At 40.0% G+C, this 24,523-nt stretch overlaps 1 protein-coding gene across 4 annotated transcripts in view; it reads left to right on the forward strand.

The window, feature by feature from the left end:
- The window catches only part of tenm3 (teneurin transmembrane protein 3), a 339,741-nt gene that overhangs the window by 301,613 nt on the left and 13,605 nt on the right, over positions 1-24,523 (forward strand). For all 4 annotated transcript variants that reach the window (XM_076729445.1, XM_076729446.1, XM_076729447.1 and 1 more), the window contains 12 exons: positions 419-520; positions 740-913; positions 2,539-2,598; positions 3,095-3,257; positions 4,203-4,341; positions 4,443-4,548; positions 4,961-5,103; positions 5,366-5,544; positions 12,501-12,605; positions 13,825-13,955; positions 17,445-17,614; positions 18,973-19,099. In XM_076729445.1, coding sequence (XP_076585560.1) covers positions 419-520; positions 740-913; positions 2,539-2,598; positions 3,095-3,257; positions 4,203-4,341; positions 4,443-4,548; positions 4,961-5,103; positions 5,366-5,544; positions 12,501-12,605; positions 13,825-13,955; positions 17,445-17,614; positions 18,973-19,099 — 1,599 coding nt within the window. The remainder of the gene's footprint in view (positions 1-418; positions 521-739; positions 914-2,538; positions 2,599-3,094; positions 3,258-4,202; positions 4,342-4,442; positions 4,549-4,960; positions 5,104-5,365; positions 5,545-12,500; positions 12,606-13,824; positions 13,956-17,444; positions 17,615-18,972; positions 19,100-24,523) is intronic.

The raw sequence follows: 24,523 nt of genomic DNA on the forward strand, positions 1-24,523 counted from the left end.
CACATTCCCAAACACATTAGCATTTGAGTGTACATTTGTCTAAAACGATATACTGAACTTTGAAATTATTATGGTGAAATGTGAGGATAATTTCACAGTTTATGCTGTTACATATATCTTAATAATAACTATTGACAACTAGGTGGTGGTGTAGGAGAGGAGAAATAGATGGCAGGGTACAAGGTGGTATGATGATGGCTGCACTTGTCCCTGCTGTTGTTGCTGTGTTGGTTGTTATGTCAACGGTAGTTCCTGTTTCATTATAGGCTGGCCTAGCCGGCTGGCAGCCAACATCCTATTGGCTCTGGGATAAAAAGAAACAACAAAAATGAGTATAGTTTAATGACCTGTACGGAGTCAGAGAAGCATGTGAAGTGACACTCTCTCTTCTCTTCCCCTCTACCATCTCTTTATCCAGGTTCGTTTAGAATGGCCAACAGATCTAGCCATCAACCCAATGGATAACTCCATTTATGTCCTGGACAACAACGTTGTGCTCCAGATCACTGAAAACAGACAGGTACTTTCCAAAGCCACATTAACAGCTGTGCATGTTTTACAAATTTCCTACAGTGCGTGCTGCTTTTTGGATTTATCTGTTGAATAACTTGACTTTTTCAAGTAAAGCAAGAAATAGCAATCAATGAAATAGCTTCATCCCTCTTTCAAAAGCAAAAAATACACAGTGTGATTTAATCATTGTTAATTGACATCCATATATGTATGGGTGTGTGTTCAGGTTCGTATTGTGGCAGGTCGACCAATGCACTGCCAGGTCCCTGGTATAGAATATACTATGGGGAAAAGAGCGGTCCAGACCATGCTAGAGGGAGCTACAGCCATAGCCTTGTCCTACAGTGGCGTCCTCTATATTGCAGAGACAGATGAGAAGAAAATCCACCGGATTCGACAGGTAATCCTCAGGATACGTATGGCACATTCTGTACAGTCATTTCTTGATTATCAGTTTTCCAAACAAGCAAGCACAACTTTGAAAGTCTGTCCAAGTCGGCAGTTGTAGTGATGGCAAAATCAGGATTCTAGTCTACAATACATCAATTGGCAGAGTTGAGATGTACCTCCTCCATCCTCACATTTAAGCAAAAGTAGTGATGGCGAGATGAAGCTTCTTGAAGCCTTGAAGCCTTCCAGCCAAAAGGTTCACAAAAAGGTTCATTTCTCGAGGCTTCATGTGCACACAAACCCCCCTGCTGGTCAAAGACTGTTAAACAGCCAGATACATTATAGGTAGTGATGGGTCATACAGTGCCGACGCTTCGGAGCAGAACCTATAAATTATAGGTAATAGTAATTGTAATTTTATCAATTTGTAATACACTTAAGACTGTCCTGCAACAGTGCAGCCATGGGAATGACTGCCAAGTAATGCATTTCATGTATTGTTCATGTATTCATTCATATAAATAATATAAATATAAATATTTTTGTTTAGTGTATTATGGGTATGTAACATGACAATACAATGGAATCTAATATTACTTGTCAAAAGGCCAATATGCCATCAATAAATAATTTTGTCAACATTGAATAACTCATAATGACAGGGAACAATTGTTTTCACACTGTTGCAGTGTGTTAACAAGGTAAGGGCAGTGGACGTGCTTGTGAACATGAAGAGGGCAGTGAATTTGATTGTGCAACTTAAGGACTTCTTTCATTCATTTTTATTCAGAGACAAAATATGGCCTGGGTCCAGACATATTCCCCTCATTATTTTCATGCAAAGCACGAAAATGCCTCAGCATGGATGAGGTGTTGTTGTTGTACCCCAATTCTTTATAACACAACAAACACTTCACCTTGGATTAAAAAAAAAGACAGTGAAAAATGTAGTACATTGCATATGAAACATAAAACACATGTAATGATGTTACTGAAAGCGTACTTACCTTAATGGGAGAGATCAGATCAAAGTGTTCCCACACGGGAGAAAACCTTCTCTTTCTCACAGCCTCCATCAAAATAAGCAGCAGTATAACAAAATGCACCTCAGTGTCACACACAATCCAACAAATCCCCAACAGTAACCCACGAAGTGTGAGCACATCCATTGCGGTATACAGTATATATGTGTTCGTAAATCGCATCAATACTCAAACCATTTCCTGAACCAGCGAGGCTTCGAACGTCATCCATGACATCACTCGCCCTAAATGACACAAGCGTCGATACACGCTTCACTAAACACTTTCGGGATTTCTCAACACACGCTCCAAAGTGTCAGCATGGTACGACCCATCACTAAGCAGAAGCATTGCATGACCATTAGCCATGTCAGTGTAATTTACTTTATTTTAAGAGGATACATTTTCAGAGTGCTGTCTTTATTCATTTAGACAGGGATGACATGTAATTAAGGTCCCATGGTCTGAATGGAATCCCAGGTGCAGGCACATTAGTCAAATGATTTTACTGAATCTTTTCTTTTTGTTTTTGGTGAAAGAGCAGATCGATTTTTGTTTTTGAATTGTGTTTCCCAAGTTTTCAAATGTCTCTATCTGACTGTGATCCCGCTAGGTGTCGACTGATGGAGAAATTACCCACCTAGCTGGAGCGCTGTCTGACTGTGACTGCAAGGTAGCACACCACAGCTACTCACAAATACATCAGTTAACACAGAGGAGTGCCATTTTCAGTCCAGGTCCTTCTTTTATAGTAGTTTCATATCTTAATCTTGATATGGTCATAGTACAGCTGTTTTTGTCAATCAGCTCACCATCCCACTTCCAGTTCAAATGAATGAGAAGTGGTCAAAGAATGACATGTATTAAGTTCCATATAGAATATATGGAGTCTGATCCCAGTACAATACAATACAGTACAATACAGAAGTGTTGTGAGGAGTGTAGGAAGTGTCTGCTGCTCAACATGAATATAATAATAATATAGTAGAATACAAAACCTAAAATTCATGACATTTTTTCCCCTGTTGAATTGCCCATGTCTTTACTCTCCATAACACGTGCCAAGTTCAGTGACTTGTGTTGTGTTGTTCTCTACTATTGTTCACCTCGTTTCTGTCTTTGTTTGCTCCTTCTTCCTCTCCCACTCTCTACCTCCTTCCATCGCACAGAACGATGCCAATTGTGACTGCTATCAAACAGGAGACGGCTATGCTAAAGACGCAAGGCTTAATTGTCCTTCTTCGTTGGTGGTGTCTCCGGATGGGACACTGTACGTGGCTGATCTAGGAAACATCCGAATTCGAGCAATTCGACGCAACCAACCACCTACTGGTATGTATATCCAGTACACACACACAAAGTAGAAGAAGAAGAAGAAGAATCGGGGGGAGACATTCCCCTTTATTTGTCACACACATGCGAGCACGGCACACGAGGTGAAATTTGTCTTCCGCCTTTAACCCATCCTGGTCGTCCCTCCTCCGCGGCAGACCAGGAGCGGTGGGCAGCCAGACCGGCGCCCGGGGACCCATCTTCGGCGTCACCATTGGTCAGGTGGTGATCTTCTTGCATGTTTTTAGTGGGGGTATATTTTTACGGAGGATACCCCAGGTGAACACGGGGAGAACATGCAAACTCCACACAGAAAGGCCCTCCTCGAGCAGCAGGCACCAAAGGCATGGTGGAGGACACACCCGGTGCCCGCAGCGAGATTCGAACCCGGGACCTTCTTGCTGTGAGGCGACAGTGTTGCCACCGTGCCACCGTGCCACAAAGTGGACATACTGTTGTTGTTCCCCACCTCTCACTGTATATAGGAAGGCCAAAATATTAGATGATGGATGTGCCTCACCCTTTCTGCTGTTGTCACATGTAGTTCATGTAGTGTTATGGGTTGTCTTCAAATGCAGACCATGATGTATGTACACTCTGTAGACCAACCACTTAATGTGCTTTTGCAACAATTTCTTTGGGTTTGAACAGAGGTCACACAACATGTACTGACACGCGGACTCCCTGTATAAACAGCTAGTACAGCTGTATTGTACTGACCAAACTGTTCCAATTGCTGCAGTGTACACAAACTGCCCCAAATATTTTCCATAGAGAAGGAAGAATTCTTCTGCATATACCATCTTACAAATTGTAATGTCTAATTGTAATGGGTCCTGGGAAGATACTGTATGAGTTTAATAAAGAACAAAAGTAAATCAGATAAAAAAAATCAAATACACCACAAGTCTCTGACTGACTGGTTGTCTGTTTGTCTGTCTTTAGGCTCTCTAGCTTCAGGTCCAAGCTCCTATGAAGTGGCTTCTCCAGCCTCTCAAGAGCTCTATGTGTTTGACACAAATGGAACTCACCAGTTCACCATGTCTTTGGTCACTGGAGACTACAAATACAATTTCAGCTACAGGTCAGTATGTGTGGGAATGAAAACAAAGCATTGCATCATAATTGAAGATTGCATTTGCAACATATCCATTGTGACGATGTCATTTTGTCCTTCACTCGCAGCAATGAGGAGGACGTGACTGCAGTGACAGACAGCAGTGGGAACACCCTCCGTATCCGGAGAGATACCAACAGGATGCCTGTACGTGTGGTCGCCCCTGACAATCAGGTGAGATGAACAAGTCATGCTACAGAGCTTAACTTTTTGACGGCCAGTTATTTGCCTAAACATTTCAAGAGTTTTCATCAGTTTTTTAGCCACAGTAAGATTTTTATTTGAGAGGCTACGACTTTAAGCATCCTGTTCCTGAATAAATGGTACATAGAAGAGAGTGATAAAATACCTTGATGATAAAAGAGGGTGCATTCAGCTAGCTAATTGAAAACAGTGTTTCTGTTCAAGAAAGACTCTAAAACACTATATTGACAACACAGAATATTTCTCAAAATAAAGTAAACATATACTGTCTATTTCTCATTTCTTTCTCATTTACTGTCTGAGATGGCGGCTGCTGAAAGACTGTACTGTCAGAATGTATGTAACCCTATTGGCCTTGGTGTGTGTTTTTGTGTGTGTATAGGTCATCTGGCTGACCATCGGGACTAATGGAGGTCTGAAGACTCTCACGGCTCAGGGTCAGGAGCTGGTCTTGTTTAGTTACCATGGCAACAGCGGCTTGCTGGCTACCAAGAGCATCCAAATAGGCTGGACTACCTTCTATGAGTGAGCAGCATTGCTGTGTTTATGTTTGAGTGCATGTTTGTACTGCTATGTGCTGATGGAGAGATGGATGGGATTTTTAAATTTCAAAAGTCATTTAAATCATTTCAACACTGACAGAATAGCATCACCCACTATAAACCACATGAGAATAATGTGTGCACAGAGTCGATTCAGGTGTTTCTCACAGGTGTCTGTAAAGCATATTCGAGTAATGACCGCTAATGTGCCTTTATTCCTCCATCCCTGCATCCTGTTCTTGTAGCTATGACAGCGAGGGTCGTCTGACTAATGTGACCTTCCCCACTGGCGTGGTGACCAATCTCCACGGTGACATGTCGTCAGGAGCTGTTTCTGTAGACATTGAGACGTCAGGGAGGGATGAGGATGTCTCCATAACAACCAACTTGTCATCAATAGACTCCTTCTACACACTGGTGCAGGGTAAGGTGCTTGCACAAACATGTGTGTGTGTGTGTGTGTGTGTGTGTGTGTGTGTGTGTGTGTGTGTGTGTGGTGATGAATTTTACTCACATTGTGGGGACATAAATCTGTTTACACAGACTTACTGTGGGGACTCGCCCTCCCCATGGGGACAGAATGCCAGTCCCCATAACATACATCAGTGAAATTCAGGGTGAAGACGTGGGTTAAGATGAAGGTAAGGTTAGGTTCAGGTTTAGGCTTAGGTTAGGGTTAGACATGTAGTGGTTATGTTTTGGCTTAGGGTAAGTTCCCAGGAAGTCAATGTAATGTCTTCTGAAGAAATGGAAACATGACTCTGTGAGTAATGAAGACACTTTGCAAGAGAGTGTGTTGTGACAGCATTTATTTTGCAAGTACCTTTTTAACGCAAATTATACTGGACAAAATTATCCCAGTAGAAACAAGGGCTGCGTTCTCTGTTGAGTGTTTTTCAACATTTGTTTTTTCAATGGAAAACAGTGCCTGATTTCCATTTAAATCTCTGACAGGCGGCTGTGATTCAGATTGAAATTAGTCACTGTGGAAAAAGCCCAATTTGTTTTGGAGGAGCAAATCTTTTTTTCTGATTCTCAATCACATTGAAGAAAGTGTACAGCAACATAGTCTACAAAGAAAGCTGCATAATTGGCATGTTATCAGGGTCAGGAGACAATGGATGAAGTCAGACCAAGCTCCTGAATACGTTAAGGTCTAAGAGATTTCCAATATGTGCTTCTGTTCTAATTCATAACCATTACCTACTTACAAACAGAAAGTACAAAGAAAGAAAGAAATGTACACATTTTTTTTAAAACTGGAGCTTTTGATTGATGTCCTCCTCGGTTCCAAAGTGCTCATGTGCTCATGTGCACAGATATAAATCTTTTGTTGAAGTGTGCAGCCGTCAAAGGTTCTGTGTGTGAGATCTTGAACATTAATACAGCAGCAAACAAATATTTTAGATGCAAGGACAGGGGAGTAATGGCGTCCTGAGCAGACAGTGAAGTCACACTCCATCAGTGTGTGTGTGTGTGTGTGTGTTTGTGTGTGTGTGAGCTTCTCTGTTCTTTGTTTTGGTAGCTAGTCGGTAAAAGTGAGATGACAGAGTGCAGTCTGAAGAGTTCATCTGAAGGCATTCACATTCACTTTAACTACCCAAAGCATGTTTTTCTTGACATTGACATTGCAACACTTGTTGTTGCATGAAATTTAGAATGAGCATATATTTACAAAAAACAATGAAATTGATGAGGTCAAGAATGAAATATATCATCTTAGTACTGTTTTCAATTGAGTATATGTCAAAAGGGATTTGCAAGTTATCACGTTATGATTTACACAGTGTCCCAACGTTCTTGGAATCAGGCTTGTAGGTCACTCAGCAGATCGAAGAAATTACTCCTTACCAAGCTGAATACTTTACTTGACAGCGCATATTTCACACCTAACTCTGTGACTTCTGGGTTTATGTCAACCAAACCAGAGTTGGTGATTGTTGGGCCAGTGGAGAGATGAGCCAGGGCAGTTTTGGCGGTCCCTCGTTTATCGCGGGGGATGTGTTCTAAAAATAACCCGCAATAGACGAAATCCGTGAAGTAATCAGCTTTATTTTTTACAATTATTATACATGTTTTAAGGCTGTAAAACCCCTAACCACACACTTTCATACACTTTTCTCAGACAGGCATTAACATTTTCTCACATTTCTCTCTTATTTAAACACTCTCAAAGTTCAAACTTTCGCAGATTTAAAAAAATAAGTACAATATTAGTAAACGAAACCAAAGATCAAAACCTGTTTTCAAGCCCAAACATTTTTAACAAATTTGATTTTAATGATCAATCTACGAGGTTTGACACATAAGAAATTATTACCAGTAACTCGCGTATTTCACAGTTCCTCTGACGGTGCCTCTTTGTCCTGGCGCCGCTCCGCTGTAACGTCTTTTTCCTCTTCCTAAGCATTCTGTACTCCCTTAGCTAATCAGGACGCAGAACACATGTGCGGTTCTACCTTAGCCAATCAGGACGCCGAACACAATGAGCGTTCATACTGTACGCAGGAAAAAAAAGCATGCAAAATTACACTAAAAAAAAATCCGCGAAACAGCGAGGCCGCGAAAGGTGAACCGCGTTATAGTGAGGGACAGCTGTAGTTATATTTTGTTTCTGTTGAGTTTGAATGAAGTGTGTTTTACATGATCAGGTAAAATTACTGGTTTTGTCAATGTCAATGGCTTTGAGGAGAGTGATATAACAGCTGTTTCTGGTTAAGGGGGAGGTGTGGCAGATGCAGCCATTTGCTTTGGTCTGAGGTGCTGGTGCTCTAGAGCGACATCTAGTGGCATTGAATGATGTAAATAGAACCTTTCCTCACTGCTTGTGGAAGCAATAATAAAAAAACACATCTGTCAAATAGGATGAAATTAAGAAGCGATGTCGTTTTATATCCAAAAGGTCAAAGGTCAACTTCACTGCGTAATTGCAGCATCATAACATTTTGCAAAACCACTTTACTGGCTTTATTCAATGCCTGTGATGATTTCCATTTCCCCCAAAAATACGCTTAGTGCCTTTTATGTGTCTTTGCTACGTATATTATATGAGTCTGGACCACCAACCAATAAAATAACCATAATAACCACCAACAAGATAAAGCTACTGCAAGTGACTGTTTCACAATAGAAGCCATTTTCAGGTCTCTTGCTCACTTTTATTTTGAAAACATTTCCTTTTATCTGATTTGTTTTCCTGTGGATTCTGTCAGACATAGCAGTAAATCACACCATCACCTCATGTTACAGTTGGTATTGTAAGTTGTACAGTGGGTTTAAGTTTTTCTATTTCCAATTTAAACATTTTCAGAATAGATCTGAGATGAGGAAGTGAGTTCTATTTCATCAAGTCTTTGCCTGGTAAGAGTTGTCGCTATTTGGTTCATCCCTGTGCACATGCATGCTGGTTGCCACTTCAGTGCTTGTTTGCCTATGGAGGAGCTGCAGCGACTAGCCAACGCTTTCACAGGGCTCTGTGTCAAGGATGTTGGTGACTGCTGGGCCAGTAGTGTGGATCGCTTTCAGGACCTCCTCATCTGCTAGTTTCAAGACATCTCAGAGGAGGACCTTGATGGTGGACACAAGTCAGATGGCTTGGCTCCCTCCATTTTTGGTTTTCTTCGTGGCTGTCCCTCCTCACCATTTGGAGTCCTGGAGTTTGATGATAGGGGATCTCGCAGCCTTGTGTATCCAGCTTTCTTCATCCCACTGGGGCCAGGAGCCCTGCAGCAGCAGCTCTGCATTATCCTGCTACCTATATGCCCACAGTTGAAGTAGTTTTAGGATCTGCTGGGCATCATCAGAAAGGCAACCAATCTGGGTGGTATTGTGATGCTGGCCTAGTAAATTGCTTTTTATTGAGAGTTATTTCTCTCTCAGAACTAATGCAGAAGAAGTGTTTCACTGGCTCTGCTCACTGCATACTTTGTTTCAGTATGTTTTGTTCAAGACAAACATCAGGCAGACACAGCAGCTGTTCGTTTATTACAGAGGACACTCACAAGATGTGGCTCTGTCAAATCAGTGTCCTACTCACTGTGTGGCGCCATCTCACAAGCCTACAGTGCATCAGGAGTACAGCCTCTGCAGGGCGTCCGGGCACACTCCGTGAGACCGGTATCCTCATCCACCACACTCCTTGGAGGGATCAGAGCAGCAGACATCTGGGAGGCTGCATCTTGAGCTTCTCTGTGCCCTTTCATCCATTTCTATCTGCACTATGTGTCTGAGTCCTCCTTGACACATTCAGCTTTAAACGTGCTAGACAGCAGATGACACACTGTCAGATCTGGCACTTTTACATACATGCCAAAAGGTGCGTCTCTAATCCCATCATCTCAGATTAGTTGGCTGCATGGGGACCATTACAGTATATAATCACTGTCCCACTCTTCTGCAGCGCCTGTGCTGTGTGGAGGGAGTGTAATATCACTTGGCCCCTTTTTCTACACAGGGCTGACATGTTGTTAACCACAGCACAGCAGTGCCTTGCTACCTTATTACGCTTTGCATTACGGGGTTGTGAACTGATGTGTGTTATCTGCTTGTGGACCTTGGTATCACAGTCAGCATTGACTACATCAGCTTTGCCCTTTAAAAATAGAGACAGCTCTTAGAAGCCTATATGAAATAGAAAGTTACTGATGTATTGTAACTCCAGTTTCTATGAGTATAAGCATAGCCCTCAAAGACCCAGGCCCCCATGCTCCACCAGCATTGCAATGCTGACTTTTGGGAACAGATCTCAGAGCAGACCTGAGGAGGGGTGTACAGGGCACAAGGACTTGAAAGAAAATCTTCCTGACTGTGCATGTACACAGGGGTGAACCTAATAGTGACAGCTCTTAGAGGGCTACACGTATACACGTAGAGTCTTACTCATAATCTTACCTATAACGTAACCAATGTTATGGATTATCTTTCATTGCAACCCCTCTGATAATATTAGCTTTGAGGGGCCCTACAACAGGAAAAAATGCTAGTTTTACCATCCTCAACATCCTTCATGTGAGACATTCAGCCAAAACAGCAAGGGAAAACAATAATTTAGCACTGATGCCCTTGTTAAATCTGAACTAATGAACCAGCTGAAGCGAGGCCTCGAGTGGCCAGCAGTGATTTGTTTCAGAGCGAGCTACATGTGCCCAGAGTGTGAAGGAAAACAGAGCAGAATCTCTCTCCCAGCAGACCACTATTGATTGGAATGTAATAAGTTATTCAAAGCCATCGCCAAGTGTAGCGTTCTTCTCCATCAATTCATGTACATTATTTATCATTTCACCCCAGCCTATGACGATCACCTAAACTGCACAGTGTGCCAGTGTGAAAGTGGTCTAGGTAATGTGAAATCACATTAGGTGTAGTTGCACCCCACAAATGGTAAACAAGCTAATATAGCTGCTGTATTTTGTCACATTGATAGTTTTGTTGATTGCATTGTGAAAGCTGGGTAACATGTTGCTAATGCAGGGCTTGAGAATGATGTACTACAAGGACAAATATAGGAAATGTACAATGCATTATCATGGCCTGGCTCTAATAAGCTGTGTGTGCTGTCTCTCCCAATTCATAACGTACTATTATACAAGCTTTCTTTTGTGCTGGAAAATTGGTATGGGTAGGTTGAAGTTAAGAATCAGTTCCATCCAGTAAATCCTCCCATCAAAGCATAACATTGCAGCCGCTGTTTGCAAGAATTACATTTTGAACAGTTTTGAAAGTTTAGAATTGTTGTCATGACTTATTTGACTGCAGATAATTAATGTTAATAAGAATTTAGTCAACAAAAAAAAGCTTTACTTGTTGGTCTCAAATCAAGATAAAAAAGTAAGAAAACTGTGTTATAAATTCATTGGAGTAAAAATTTGTTAAACTGATGTAGAAGATAAGAAGATTTGCCAAAAATAATCCCTGCAGAATAAAATGTGTATCAACAGAAGACATAACATTCTTTCAGTGTGTAAAATTGTTAAATAACTGTCACATGTTAGAAAATACTTTAGTTTTTAACAAGACAGTCAGTCAAAGAGGATGGTATATCAGAGGGAAGGAGGAAGAGTAAAAATGTACAGAGAGCTTCTATCTCTGTCTCACTCACACACACGCACACACACATGCACACACACACGCACACACGCACACGGCCACTACTCCTGCAAGAGGTCAAGGGGAACCTAATTAAAAGAGGCTGGGGAATGTTAATACCATTAGCAGGTACAAACACTGCCCACAGAAATTAATTGTACTAATTTCTCTCTGTACATTTGTCCCTTTATCTCTCTCACTCTTTTGCACTATCATGCTCTCCTCTCTTTTTCCTTTTTTTTCTCTCCTTACCCCAGACCTGTCAATCCTAAATATTTTATATATATATATATATATATATATATATATATATATATATATATATATATATATATATATATATATAGGTGTATATGTCCTCCCGTATTTTTAACCGTTCTTAAAAAAAAAAAAAAAAAAAAAAAGATTGCTGTAACGTTGACGGAAGGCATAGCCGCCTACTATATGTGTTTGCTACAGTCACAGCAGAAGAAGAACAAGAAGGGTGAACATGAGAGGGATGGAGTAGCTGCCAAAAAGGCTAAAAGTTTGTGCAAGTGCCTGCACTTTAGAGGAGTACCTGTACTTCACCTGTACTTAATGAAGAACAACATTAGTCAAAGTCATGCTTTTTGTTTTTGTTAAATATGCCACACGGACTTTAGTCTATTGCATGGAGGGAAAGCAACAAATCTGCCAAACACTAGCATGGCTTTGAGGTGCAGAAACATGCTCCACCAATGACTTCATTTATACTACCTTTTGCATTAATTTTCATAATCACCAGGCCAGTGGCCTCTCTCAAAATGTGGAATTGATGTGTACATATCCTTCAGGTAATGCATGAACAAACTAAGTGTTGAATTTATATGCCCTTTGTATTTTTTTTTTTCTAAAATACAGGGATGTTCACAGCATTTCACTTTCAACCAGTGTCTGATTCAGACCACCTTACTGTAGTCAGTGAATATAGGAACTCGTTAACCCAATCCTTGTAGCTCTGATATTTTAAAGCAAGCAGTTGTCTCGTGGTGATTTTAGGATTCACTGTGAGTACTCTTGTTTAACTGTATGGGCTCTGTAGACAGTAAGAGTGGTGGTGGCCAGGGTGGGCTGCCAGAAAATGTCCCTTTTTTTTTTTTTTTTTTTTTTTAAATTCAGTTGTTCACGGGTATGTTTTACTTTCAGTTCAGTTGAGAATTAATACATTGTTTTTGAAAAAAGGCTTTAGCATTTGCCACATTGAAAACACAAAATCAATGTGAAATAACATTGTGGTTCATTCATAATAGTTTTTTCTGTCTCTTTCTCATATAGACCAGCTTCGTAACAGCTACCAAGTGGGTAATGACCATTCACTGAGGGTCATCTATGCCAATGGGATGGACACACACTACCAGACAGAGCCCCATATACTAGCAGGTATGTATTTTTGGGCACATTACCCTGAATGTACTTTAATGTAGAGTAATCAGAGGTTTCAAATCAAAACAATTCCATTACAGATTAGTTAAAATCAAAAGAAATTGGTTATTGTTAAACAACTTAAACTGTTTTTACAGTGTGATATATGTGCAAAGCACTGCAGGCTATCTACGTGGTGAATATTTATGAGTTATAAGTTGGTCAAAATGCTGTGTACCAGATTTACATGTAAATGGAAGTAAACACTATCTGATGGGCTTGTTTGTGAAATGGATCATAGTGGGGTGTCAGTGTCAGTTGTTCTGCTACAACACTCGGTATAAGCCACTGCTTGTCCAGCTATAATCATACAGTGTTTTTAGGTCACTCTTTTATTGAACACTTTAGGAGAAAATATCATAATAATGACACAAAATGCCATCTTAATGCTTTGATCTGATCGTCTCTCAAGTCTTGCTACATTTAAGTCCATTTACTGCAAATCATTTCTACTTCATTTCAAAAGCACTACAGTAATGCTTAAGACACAAGTATGTCAAGTTCTTCCTACTCTCTGCATAGCCTCTGGTGTGCATTAATCACAGTGAAGTGTAAAAATCAATGTATACAGATTTGAGCTGAATTTATTGTAGGTGATTTGTCTTAATACACATGCCTGTTTATATTGTGTTATCATTGCATCGTTACGTAGTGCAGATCTTTCAAATGAACAAGTCTGCATTTGCAGCTGAACTACCAAACTGCAAAGCAGTATAACTTCATAGCAATTAAAACAGTAATGATTAGAAACTAAGGTGTCAAGGCTCTGCAGGTTGACTTTCATATGATCGTCAAAAGTTACAACACTACAGTATGCTGGAAAATGTTTGTTAGCAATGAGAAGTGACTGATATGATATGCGATTTACATGCCTTGGGCTACGTTAGAAGATTTAAACCACATACAAACCCTGTCTTGTGATAGAAACATCAGTCTGAAGTGACACTGTATACACTGGTACAGATACATGAAACCCTCCAGAGAGACTAATCACTTCCATAAATGATCAAAACCCACCCTGGAATGTGGAGCAGATGTCAGATGTGACACACAGCGGATGTTGTGCATGAACAGCACATATTGATTTGTGGCTTTTTTTGTCTTTGCACAGTCTGGTTTAGACTTTTTCACTATGAAATATTGCTGGTATTCATGTCTTATTCACATCCATTTGTAGGTGCGGCTAACCCCACTGTAGCCCGACGCAACATGACGCTGCCGGGAGAGAATGGCCAGAACCTGGTGGAGTGGAGGTTCAGGAAGGAACAGACAAGGGGAAAAGTCATTGTCTTTGGGAGAAAGCTCAGAGTGAGTGCTCTGCAACTGAACCTTTCCATAAACAATACACAGCTTCACTACTGACTAGTAACCTACAAACATTGTCATTATTTCTAAACTGAAAGTGTGTTCATTAAAATGAACATGGAGTATGGTTCTGTCCATGTGGTCCAATGGATAGGGACTAATTTAATTAACATAAGATTTAAGAGATTTATTTTGGAATGTGTGATAACACTTCAGTCAGATAGGGTACCCTCTTGACAGGTGGCCGGTCTATCACAGCACATCCTGTATAGACTAACACAACGATACCCACACGCAATTCAGAGTTTTAAATTCACCTTCATGTTTTTAGATTGTTGGAAGGAGAAACCTACGCAGACGTGGGAAGAACATACAAGCGCACTGCTGCCCCAGCTGGCTGTTAGTTGTAATCCAGAACCTTCTTGCCATAAGGCAGCAGTACCCACAAACCACTGAGTCATGTGACTCTTATCATTTTGCCCCTCTGTGAGCAGCACAGTATGAGGCATGGAGGGCTTTCTGTTTCAGTCTGTAATCCCTAACCCTAACCCTATTATGACATTGTCTGTTGTTCTTAAAAGCTATTAGGACAGAAGGAAGGGACAGTGATTTTTCTGCAGTGCTTGAATATTACATGAAGTGCTGTCTAACTAGCCCAGCCTAATAGGGGAAAAGTGTGCAGTCATGTGGCCCCTGGAGTGTTTGATCCATGCAGTGGTGCCATTCTCAGCATGGGCCAATAAACCCTAATGAATGTAACAGCATGTCCACTAGAAGTAATGAGGAGTGTTGTATTGTCAGCAAGCTTCAAGTTGCAGGTTAACAGGATGTGTTTTTTCGTAAATGGGTGTGGAACGGTGAGCATACTGTAGAGTATGTATACTGTGTATGTCAGCTACATGCTTGTGATTCACGTGTATGAGAATTTTTCTTCACTAACACACTGACGATCCGGCTGCCCTGCAGTAGCAACAAAATGCCAATTTAAGACGTTAATGATGATGGGGTGATTGTGGGACTAAATGAACAGCACTGAACTTTAATCCAGCCTTTCCACTAAATGCTAATACTCATTCTGGGTTTATATGGTGTGCTAATCCTATTAACAAATGTGCATTGTGCACAAGATTCAAGTTAAAACTGCATGTTTAAGTTGCTTGTTGGATGAAATAATGAAAACAGCTGCTGCCAAACACAGAATGTCAAGGCTGCCAAGTTTGACGTGATGATAAATTGATCATGTATGACATTTGTGGATTTCTAATTTCGAGATATATTTCTTTATTATGTGATTATTACGTCATGATCGTGACTTCCATCGTCACGTTTGTCAATTTTATATGGATGAGAGACTGGATTCTAAGGATGCAGCTCAACATTCTTGGGAGCCCATTCCATGCTACACTTGAATTGTTTGTCTTAGGCTAAGAGCATAAGACTGACCAGTCTGATCGGCACCGGATCAAACTAATCAATATGTTTAGGAATATGAATGTTTAATATTATGAATAATATTTAAAGGATTGAAATAATAAATAACCTTAATAAATACCTTATTATTGCAGTTCCAATCTTAACCACAGACCCAAGTCCTAACCCTTGAATTAAACATTTGGCTGTGAAAGCCAGGCAGTGTGACCTCATTTTCTGTCATGAAGTCTTAACTCTGAAGCTTAATTACTTCAATTGCTTCTCCCAAAAATGAGGTGGTAGTACACAAACACATGAGATTGTACAAAGAGTATAATAACAAAAATCCAAGATGTAAATGAGCCAGAAACTGATATAGTGGTGCAAAGGCCATAAAGTGGGCAACGTGGGGAAAAAAGAAAATGGGTGGAGGACATACAGTCAATCAAACTATTGCACAAAGCAACAGATAGTTCAAGGACCAAGTAAAAGCTACAGTAAGGAGAAACTCAGAATTTGCTGAAATTGGATTCAGATTGAGTTGATGACCATAACTGTAATTGTAGATACACCCCAGAAATGCTTCAAATGGAGCCTGTCTATACTAGATTGTTAGCTAAATGTGCCCTCTGGCTAGGTTCAGTAATCACTTAACGTAGACTGAAAGTACATTTTTCCTACAGTAGCTACCCTATGCAAAGGGAGGACACAGGACAGTCAGAGTGTCCCGTTTGGCGTTAGCATTGAAAGAATAGTCATGGCATGCTTGCTTCCACATGAACATGACAGGTCATGCCATTCTACAAAATGATTAGTTTGCACTGATATGGTGCAGCTCACAATCTGCATAGCTTTTGGCTGTTATCCCAGTGGTCTTATTTTTCATCCACCTTCCACCATCCCAGTAGTCTCCTTCTCTGCTACCTTTATTCACCTCACTGCATTCAACAGGTGCTAATTTCCAAATGATTTAGTGGCTGAATAAAAAGTTGAAAATTACTATTGAACATTGTCCAGCAGGACTCTCTGTTTAATGAAACAGGTCTGTAAAACAACTCATAAGGTGAGTTAAGTATCAAACCTGGGTTATCTGTCTTTGTAAATTGGAGTTTGAGCAAATAACAAGTAATTTAGAAAGCAATAAAGAGTGGCTAGCTGCCTTTGTGATGCTACAGCATTTTATGGGTCTTGGATCAGATTCTTTTTTTCTAATTTAGTGGCTGAGGTGCAGATGTTGAATTGAACAGCCAAGAATTTAACACATGGGCTTAGTTATTATTTGCTTGTTTAGCCAGGAGGGTAACCCTTCACCATGAAGCATTCTTTGCACTTCTTTTTGAACACCAGTAATTTAAAAGAACATACTGAACTGATTCTACGTAATCAATTTCAAAGTGTTTATATAATTTGGTCAAAGATGACCTAATATGTCCTAAAGTTCAAAACCAAGCAGTTTGGCTAAGGCTGAGCGGTTGGTTGGTGGGTCTGTTTGTGCAAGTAGTCTTCAGCTTTGCTGTATGATTCCTTTAGTTTTTAGAAACCTCTTGACCTTTGCTCCAGCACTAATTTCTACTTGGACACAAAAACGGAGCATATTCATGTTCTGCAGAGGACCAAGTCCTTCTATTTTGAATACTCCACTTTCTTCTAGTGCTGCACTCACACTGACAAAATGTATACAAAATATCTCATAACAAGCAGATTTGCTCATTATCTTCATGTGCTCAGGAAGATAAACCCTTTGGTTTTAATGATCTCATAACCTTTCCCCTAGTACCACCTTCAGGACAAACTTAATATGAATCCCTCTACTGCTGTGACTCCAAGAATCAGCCAATGATTTTAGATCTAACACTTTTGTATTGTGGGAAGTCAACACTTCAGCATATAGGGGCCTTTAACAAGCTTTAGGCTTTTAGCTGTGTTCAACCTCTGACAGGAGCATAACACGGATTGAGCGTAGCTGCATGTAATACAATCAGTTTCGTCTACTGAGCATTTCATGTTTCAGCCAATGAAAGATTTATATGATCACAAGAGTTTCCTTATTCAGTGGATATTTGTGTATTTCCATCATTTCAGGTGAATGGCAGGAACTTGCTGTCTGTGGATTATGATCGGACACTGCGAACAGAGAAAATTTATGATGACCACAGGAAGTTCCTGCTGAAGATCATCTATGACACCCAAGGCCATCCGACTCTCTGGGTTCCCAGCAGCAAGCTACTATCGGTTAACTTGACATACTCCAGGTAAGCCATTCTGTACCAGGGTATTTATTTAGTTAGTTATAAGCACTTTATGGTGTGTAGTTTTGTCTACAGCAAGATGATTTTATCACTTTTAAATTTTATGCCAGTAAATATTACCCCTAATGTAAACAGTGACGCTGAGCCTTGGACTGAAGGTCAGGTCAGGTGAAAGTCTTGTCGTGGAGATTCAAGGTATATCATGGAGGTGATTGTCAGTTATCTTGGATTTCAGTCTGTTTCGGTTCCGTGTCATAAGAGAAATTGTTTTCTTCCATGTATAAATAGAGCCAAATAAGCTGAGCATCCTTTTGGCATGATGCCTCATCTAGGCAAATCTGTTTTTTTCCAAACCCATGTAGAACTCTGACAGTGTAAGCTGCTGGTGGGGGAGAGTATCATTACATTGTATTTCAATAACTTCCAACTGCACGTCCTCCTGTACTTCTTCCACATGGTCAGAGAAAAACTTAGAGAACTGGTTCATGTCCTTCTCAATGGAATCTTAAATTTGAACACGACACATATTTCGTCATTTTCACAGAAATATTGGCATGTGGGGAAGCGCCTACTACACAGTTTATTAGGTATACATGTACAATCTAATGTAATCCAAAGCAGCAGCCCTGCAATGAATTCTACTTTTACAAAGCTTATAAATTTCAGTTTTTGTTCACACTGTCAGCAAGGTAATAATTCAACTTAGTGTTTATTCTAGAGTTCGTGGTGGATTTTAGTGTTGGCCTGAGGTTTGTACATGTTTTGAACATTTTTTTCACCACGAGGGGCCAACGTATTAGACACACTGTGGACATGCAAAGCCTCTTTGGTATGGAAAAAGCACATATTCAGTGTGCCCATAGTGACACCTATCGGTTTCAATAGAAACTGCATTTTGGTACAGCAGCATGCCAAATCTGACTTTGATTATAATTTAACTTTTTGGCCAAATAAATGAAGGTGTTGGGCCCCATATGTCAAGTGGGCCATAGTTTTAACACCCCCGGTCAATACATTAGGTTTGAAAATGTCATGAAGTTGTTATGAGTTTATTCACTTCATGGTACTTCGGTCAAGGTTGTATATGTTTAGGGATTGTATGGAACATGCAGCTTTTAACAGCCTCTGAGACTGACAAATGCCAGACATCTTGACAGAAACAACAGGGCTGTAGCACTAACACACTGACAAACAGTGTCATTAATGCCACAGTAATTTTAGAGAGACTTTAACTCAATTTTAACTGCAAACAACTTGAATATTACACTTCCTGATATGGACTAGATTTGAGACTTATAATTGTGTGTGTGTGTGTGTGTGTGTGTGTGTGTGTGTGTGTGTGTGTGTGTGTGTGTGTCCAGTACGGGACAGGTGACCGGCCTTCAGAGGGGCCCAACCACAGAGAGGTGGGAGTACGACAGTCAGGGAAGAATCATTTCCAGAGTCTTTGCTGATGGAAAGACGTGGAGCTACACTTACCTGGATAAGGTTAAGGATGACACACAGAAAGCCATATACTCACGCTTGCACACATCACTAACTACAGTATAAACATATGCATATATTCAACCAAAGGCGTTGTTTTTCACTTTTGTTTCAGAGTAAGTGCATGTATGATCACTGTATCATCACTTTGTGGGTTTCAGTTTTCAGTTCAATTCAATTCAATTCAGTATTCCTTTATTTGTTCCGCGGGGGGAAATTCCAGAGAGTTTCAGATGTATTCAATATATTTAATTTTTTACAAAATGTGAAAAAAAGAAGAAAAAAGTAGTGCTGCATGTGTGTAACCTCTGTGTTATTACAATATACTCAAGGAGACCCAAATGCCACACATGCATGCACACACCCAAAAACACACACTCTCTCTCTCTCAAGGAGGTACTGTGATTGAAATGCTCCTCAACTCTGCATATAAATGAAAAGAAAAATGACATTGCACACAAAAACACACCGTTTTTTCCTCTGTTATTTACACATAGAAAGCAAGGTAACTGTGTTTGCCTAAATGCTGGTCAAACAAAGTAAGCAACACTAATTGATGCTTTTCCCCTTGTGTAAAATATACGGTCACAAAGTAAGTGAGGAAAACAACCAACCACAAAGAATGTCCTTACAAACAGTCCACCTTCCCTCAAGAGGGGAGAGGAGAATGGCTTGTAATAGTTAAAAAACAATGAAACACAGGTGCTTAGTCTCTTAAGGAGGAAACAGGCAGGAAAATGGAGATAAGAGATGTAGAACAGTTACGAGAAAGATAGATAGAAAAGGAATACCTCTACATTTTCAGCAGAAAAATGTGCATTTCTCTTCCCCTCCAAGAGCGTGTCAAGAAGCATCTGGAAACGAACCGCTCAGAAACAGCTTCTCCTAATGAAGGAGGTGTGACCGCAATTATTAGAAGCAACAACAATGATGAGTACAGTGGCATGCAATTGTTTGGGTATGCCTGATCAAAATTTCTGTTACTGTAAATAGCTAAGCCAGTAAAAGATATTTTACACATTTGTCTGTCTTTTAAAGATGCAAAATAACAACAAAGGAAAAGGGCCAGAGGCAGATGTTTGCATGGTCAATATTTAGTAACACCACCTCTGGCAAGTGTCACAGCTTGTAAATACATTTTGTTGCCGGCTAAGAGTCATTCAGTTCTTGTTTCAGTTCAGTTCTTCATCCCTCCTGCAAAATGCTTTTAGTTTCATGATATTCTTGGGCTGTCTTGCATGCACTACTCTTTTGAGGTCTATTCATAGATTTTTGATAATGTTCAGGGTCAGAGGACTGCGAGAACCATGGGAAATCCTTCAGCTTGTACCTCTTGTGGTAGTCCATTGTGGATTTTGTGGTTTGTTTAGGATCATTAACCTGCTCTGGAGTCATTCTCTGGTCATCGTCGACTTTTTTAAAGACTGTCAGCGTTAGCTGGTATTTAATTGAATCCATCCATTGAATCTAATTTTATCATCATCGGTCCTCTGGACTTCTTTCCAAAGTGCATAAGGCTTGTTTAGATACAAATGAGGAAGTCTGGTGACATAGTATAAAAAGCAAGAAAGTCCTCATATGAAGGAGGTGAGGTAGATGGATGGATGGGCCAAGCAAACACAGGACTTTCACCCAGGAGAACACTGTTTGTGTCCCATGTGAAATTGAAAGTGAACCCTGACTTATTTAACTTATGTAACTTAAGTTACGTAACGTATGTAACAGTAATGTTTTTAACCCAAATGATCTTTTCCCGAACCTAACCGAGTAGTCTTGGTTCTCAAACATGTGATGGTGAAGGTCGTTAACTGGATTAGTAAATTATCACATTCTGTTTTACTTATGTTTTTCACAACACCCCAACTTTATATGTGTGTGTGTGTGTGTGTGTGTGTGTGTGTGTACAATATATGAAGGTTTTTTCAATATTGTGTTTTTGTTGTAATTGTAGTTTTTTGTTTGTATGTTTTTGTTTTCATTTATCAATCTTTATATGTTGTTTCTTGTTATATGTTTATGGTCTTGAGCATACAGCATTCATTCATTCATTCATTACCTTTCTTTCTGCCTGTGACACTAGCCACTGTTGTTTCTGATTATTGTTGTCACACTGCCTTCATTAGGAGAGGCTGTTTCCTGGGTGGTTCTTTCATGGATGGATCCTATCATGCAATCGTGTATTCTCTTTGCTGATTGGCATTTGAACCTCACGCTTATATAAATTTTCAACTGTTGCTGTTTTTATTACACTGATGATAGCTTCTAGCTGAAAAGTGGTAGAAGACCATTAATCTGTGAGTGCCAATGTTTTGTTAGTTTTGATCCTGACTGATTTGTTAGATTTTGAGTTGTGCAGTGCTACTTTTCATGTCAGTGAAAAGAAGGAAAAGCAAAGCAGCATCAGTTAACTTACACCTGGCAATTCTGTGTCTGCAACAGAGTTAAACTTTTTCCCAGTTATCATAGGGCTCTCAGGGGGTAGACAGAGACATGTTACACTGTTGAAAAAAGATTGCTGATAATGGGTGAATGACTTTTGTTTCTGATGGAGAAGAGAGGAGACCAGGAGTAAACAAATGATGGATGGAAGAGTAAAAATTCTCCACAAAAAAAAAAAAATAATGCACTCAAAAAGACAGCAACCATTGCCTGTGAAGAAAAAGAGGTGACAGATGCGGAAAATGGAGGTCACTGAATGAAAAGAGTTGAAAGAGAGAAGGAGATACTTAAAAAGGAGTGAATTTATATAAAAAAAAAAAAAAAAAAAAATCCCACATTGTGTCTCTAAAGGAGTCCAAGAAAGGTATTCCCTGTAGTACAAGAGCTGGGGCATTAAAAAAAAAAAAAAAAAAGTACAAGGACGATGAGGAGGAGGAGACAGGTGGAATAAATCAGACACTTTTTGTGTTTGTTAGCTCAGGAAGACAGAGGGGCAGATCAACAGAGCCTGACACTAAACAGCAATGGGCCTTGTTTGTGCATAGTGAAAAAAAGGAATCATAGAGAGAGATGGAGGAAGAGAGACAGAGAGGGATGTTTAAGGGAGTCTGCAAAGGCATCGGTACCACTGTAGAAACAAGCCCGGGGGATAGTAGGAGCTTAGTTAAGGCATGTTGGGCAGAGAGAGGCAAAAAACTGAGACAGAGAGAAATAACAGCAAATGAGGATGGAGAGAGGCAAGAATGATGGTTAGGAAGACGTGATAAGTGAGTATGGGTGACATAAGGAGAGAAGAAGAGGAAATAAGACAGATAAGCTGTAAGGAAGCAGGTTTCTATATAGTTGATCCTAATATTTAGCTAATTAATAATATATTCATCCTAAAATAGCATCAACAATGAGACAATGATATACAAATACACATAACAAATACTGTGAATAAATGGGTTTTCAATGTGGATTTTTCTCTAATCAAGTGTGACAATAAGTTCTCAAGAAAAATGTCTTCCAGACCCATTGGAAAGTGAAAGAGGGTGAGCTCTGAGTAACATGGAACTAACCCATGCATTCCTTTTATTCATTAACAACTTGAAATCAGGTCCATCTGTGAAGGTGAAGAGGTTGAAATGTCATTAAAGTTGCAGTGAGCTTTTGATCCTATAGCTTATTAGACCTTAGAACTTACAGTAATCTCATCTCAGGGATACAAATTCCTGAATAAGGGTTTAGTCATTATCATGTTTGTTTTTTGTTTTTTTTTAATTTAAATAGTAAAGGAATCATGGACAACAACTAAATGTAATGTTACAATCACCCATCTGCTGTAGCCAATCCTGACTGTCCTGCCAGAGATAAGAGAGACAGCTATGTAAATTTGGGTATCATTTGCAAAGAAGGGGAAGGGGTCAGAGCAGTATTGTACATACATAGACAATGTTGGCTACTAGAGAGACAGGAAGAGGGAGAAGCCCCAGTAATACCAATTTGTGTCTGTTTAACGTGAACCTTGGTTTGAGCACTGAAGTTCATTCTTGACCTTGGGGTATGGGATGGGATGTGTGTCAACTCAAAGGTCCACTTGCTAGCTTCTTTGGAGCTTTCAACCGCATCTCACTCTTCATTAGCAAATAGAGCTGAGTCATGACTCAGATGTCATCACAGGATGATGGCAGAACATTGCAGAAGGTTGGTCAAACACAAACTGGTAATTTGTCATGACCCTCAAAAACAACGCTGATGAGCACATTCTGGTCTGACGTCCTATGTTCACAAGACAACATTGTTAGTACCTTCCAAAGTTGTAACACATGATCTTTACAAAAATGCCAGCCACTGTTACATTTAAAGGTTGGTTAGGTTTGTTCAACTAAAACGACACACACTGTTTTTTGTTTGTGAAATTCAGTCCTGCCAGTTTCTTCAATTTGTGCACAAAAAGTAGTAAGAGAGGGCACAAAAGAAGAGACAAAACAGGGGAGATGAAGAAGAGACAAATAGATATACAAGATAGATAATTCCCCCATAAATTAGTCATATTTATTTACTCCATGTGCACATTCTCACCTTCTCTTGTCCTTGTTTTTCTTTCACTTCGTTCCTCCATCTGTCATTTTCTCTCCTTTTGGGAAACTGTCAAAAAGCAGAATTCATCATGCACAGTGGTATACGTACAATGACCTAACTGCATTTATGAGTGAAACAAACTTTAATTTATGATGAACACCATGAGCACAGTTGAGTGGACAGTATGCTCCTGTATTTCCCCAATACTACTGTAAGTATTGCAATTGCAATTTGCAATTTAATATTCTTTTGTCCCACAAAAGAAATACTCAACAGGAGAAAATATAAATCGTTCAGACAAATACAAATGTAGTTAAGTTCACACTGAAAAAATTAAACTTGGCCTCAGGCTGCTTCCTGGCAACACAAAATATATGTAATTGTGTATAAAAGATATAAAAGCATTAATTCACAGTATATTGTAACATCAGATCAGTTTAATTCACTGACAGACTTAAAAGCAAATATGCACTAGAGCACTTCCTCATGAGCTAGTTCAGCAGGCTAGCAGGATAACATATGAAGCCCTTCCCTGACTGGTTAAATTGAAGGTCAAGGTGATCTTTACCGCCTGTCTGAGGGAAGGAGCACACACCCAGGAGAGCGTTTGTGTTTTTCACATTTAAAGGATTATCCTCTAGACAAAGACAAAGTTCTCCTTACATTTCTAATTATTGTCCAGTCAGGAAGGGTGTAGGAGGGTCCCACAGGAATTATGAAAGTGATGACTTTGTCTTTTGTTGTGGCCATCAGGAGGAAAATCGTGTCACATTATTCTACAAAGACATCCAGTTTTCCTCATTCTGTAGCTGACCTACAACACATGTTCTAAGCCCCAAGCCTGAGTGCCAGTGCAGTGTGCAAAACATCCATGGGACAAATGACATAGCAAAGCATCCACACTGAGGAAAACATGTTGTGTCA

Source organism: Chaetodon auriga, chromosome 4 (genome assembly GCF_051107435.1).
Source record: "Chaetodon auriga isolate fChaAug3 chromosome 4, fChaAug3.hap1, whole genome shotgun sequence".
Lineage (NCBI taxonomy): Eukaryota > Metazoa > Chordata > Actinopteri > Chaetodontiformes > Chaetodontidae > Chaetodon > Chaetodon auriga.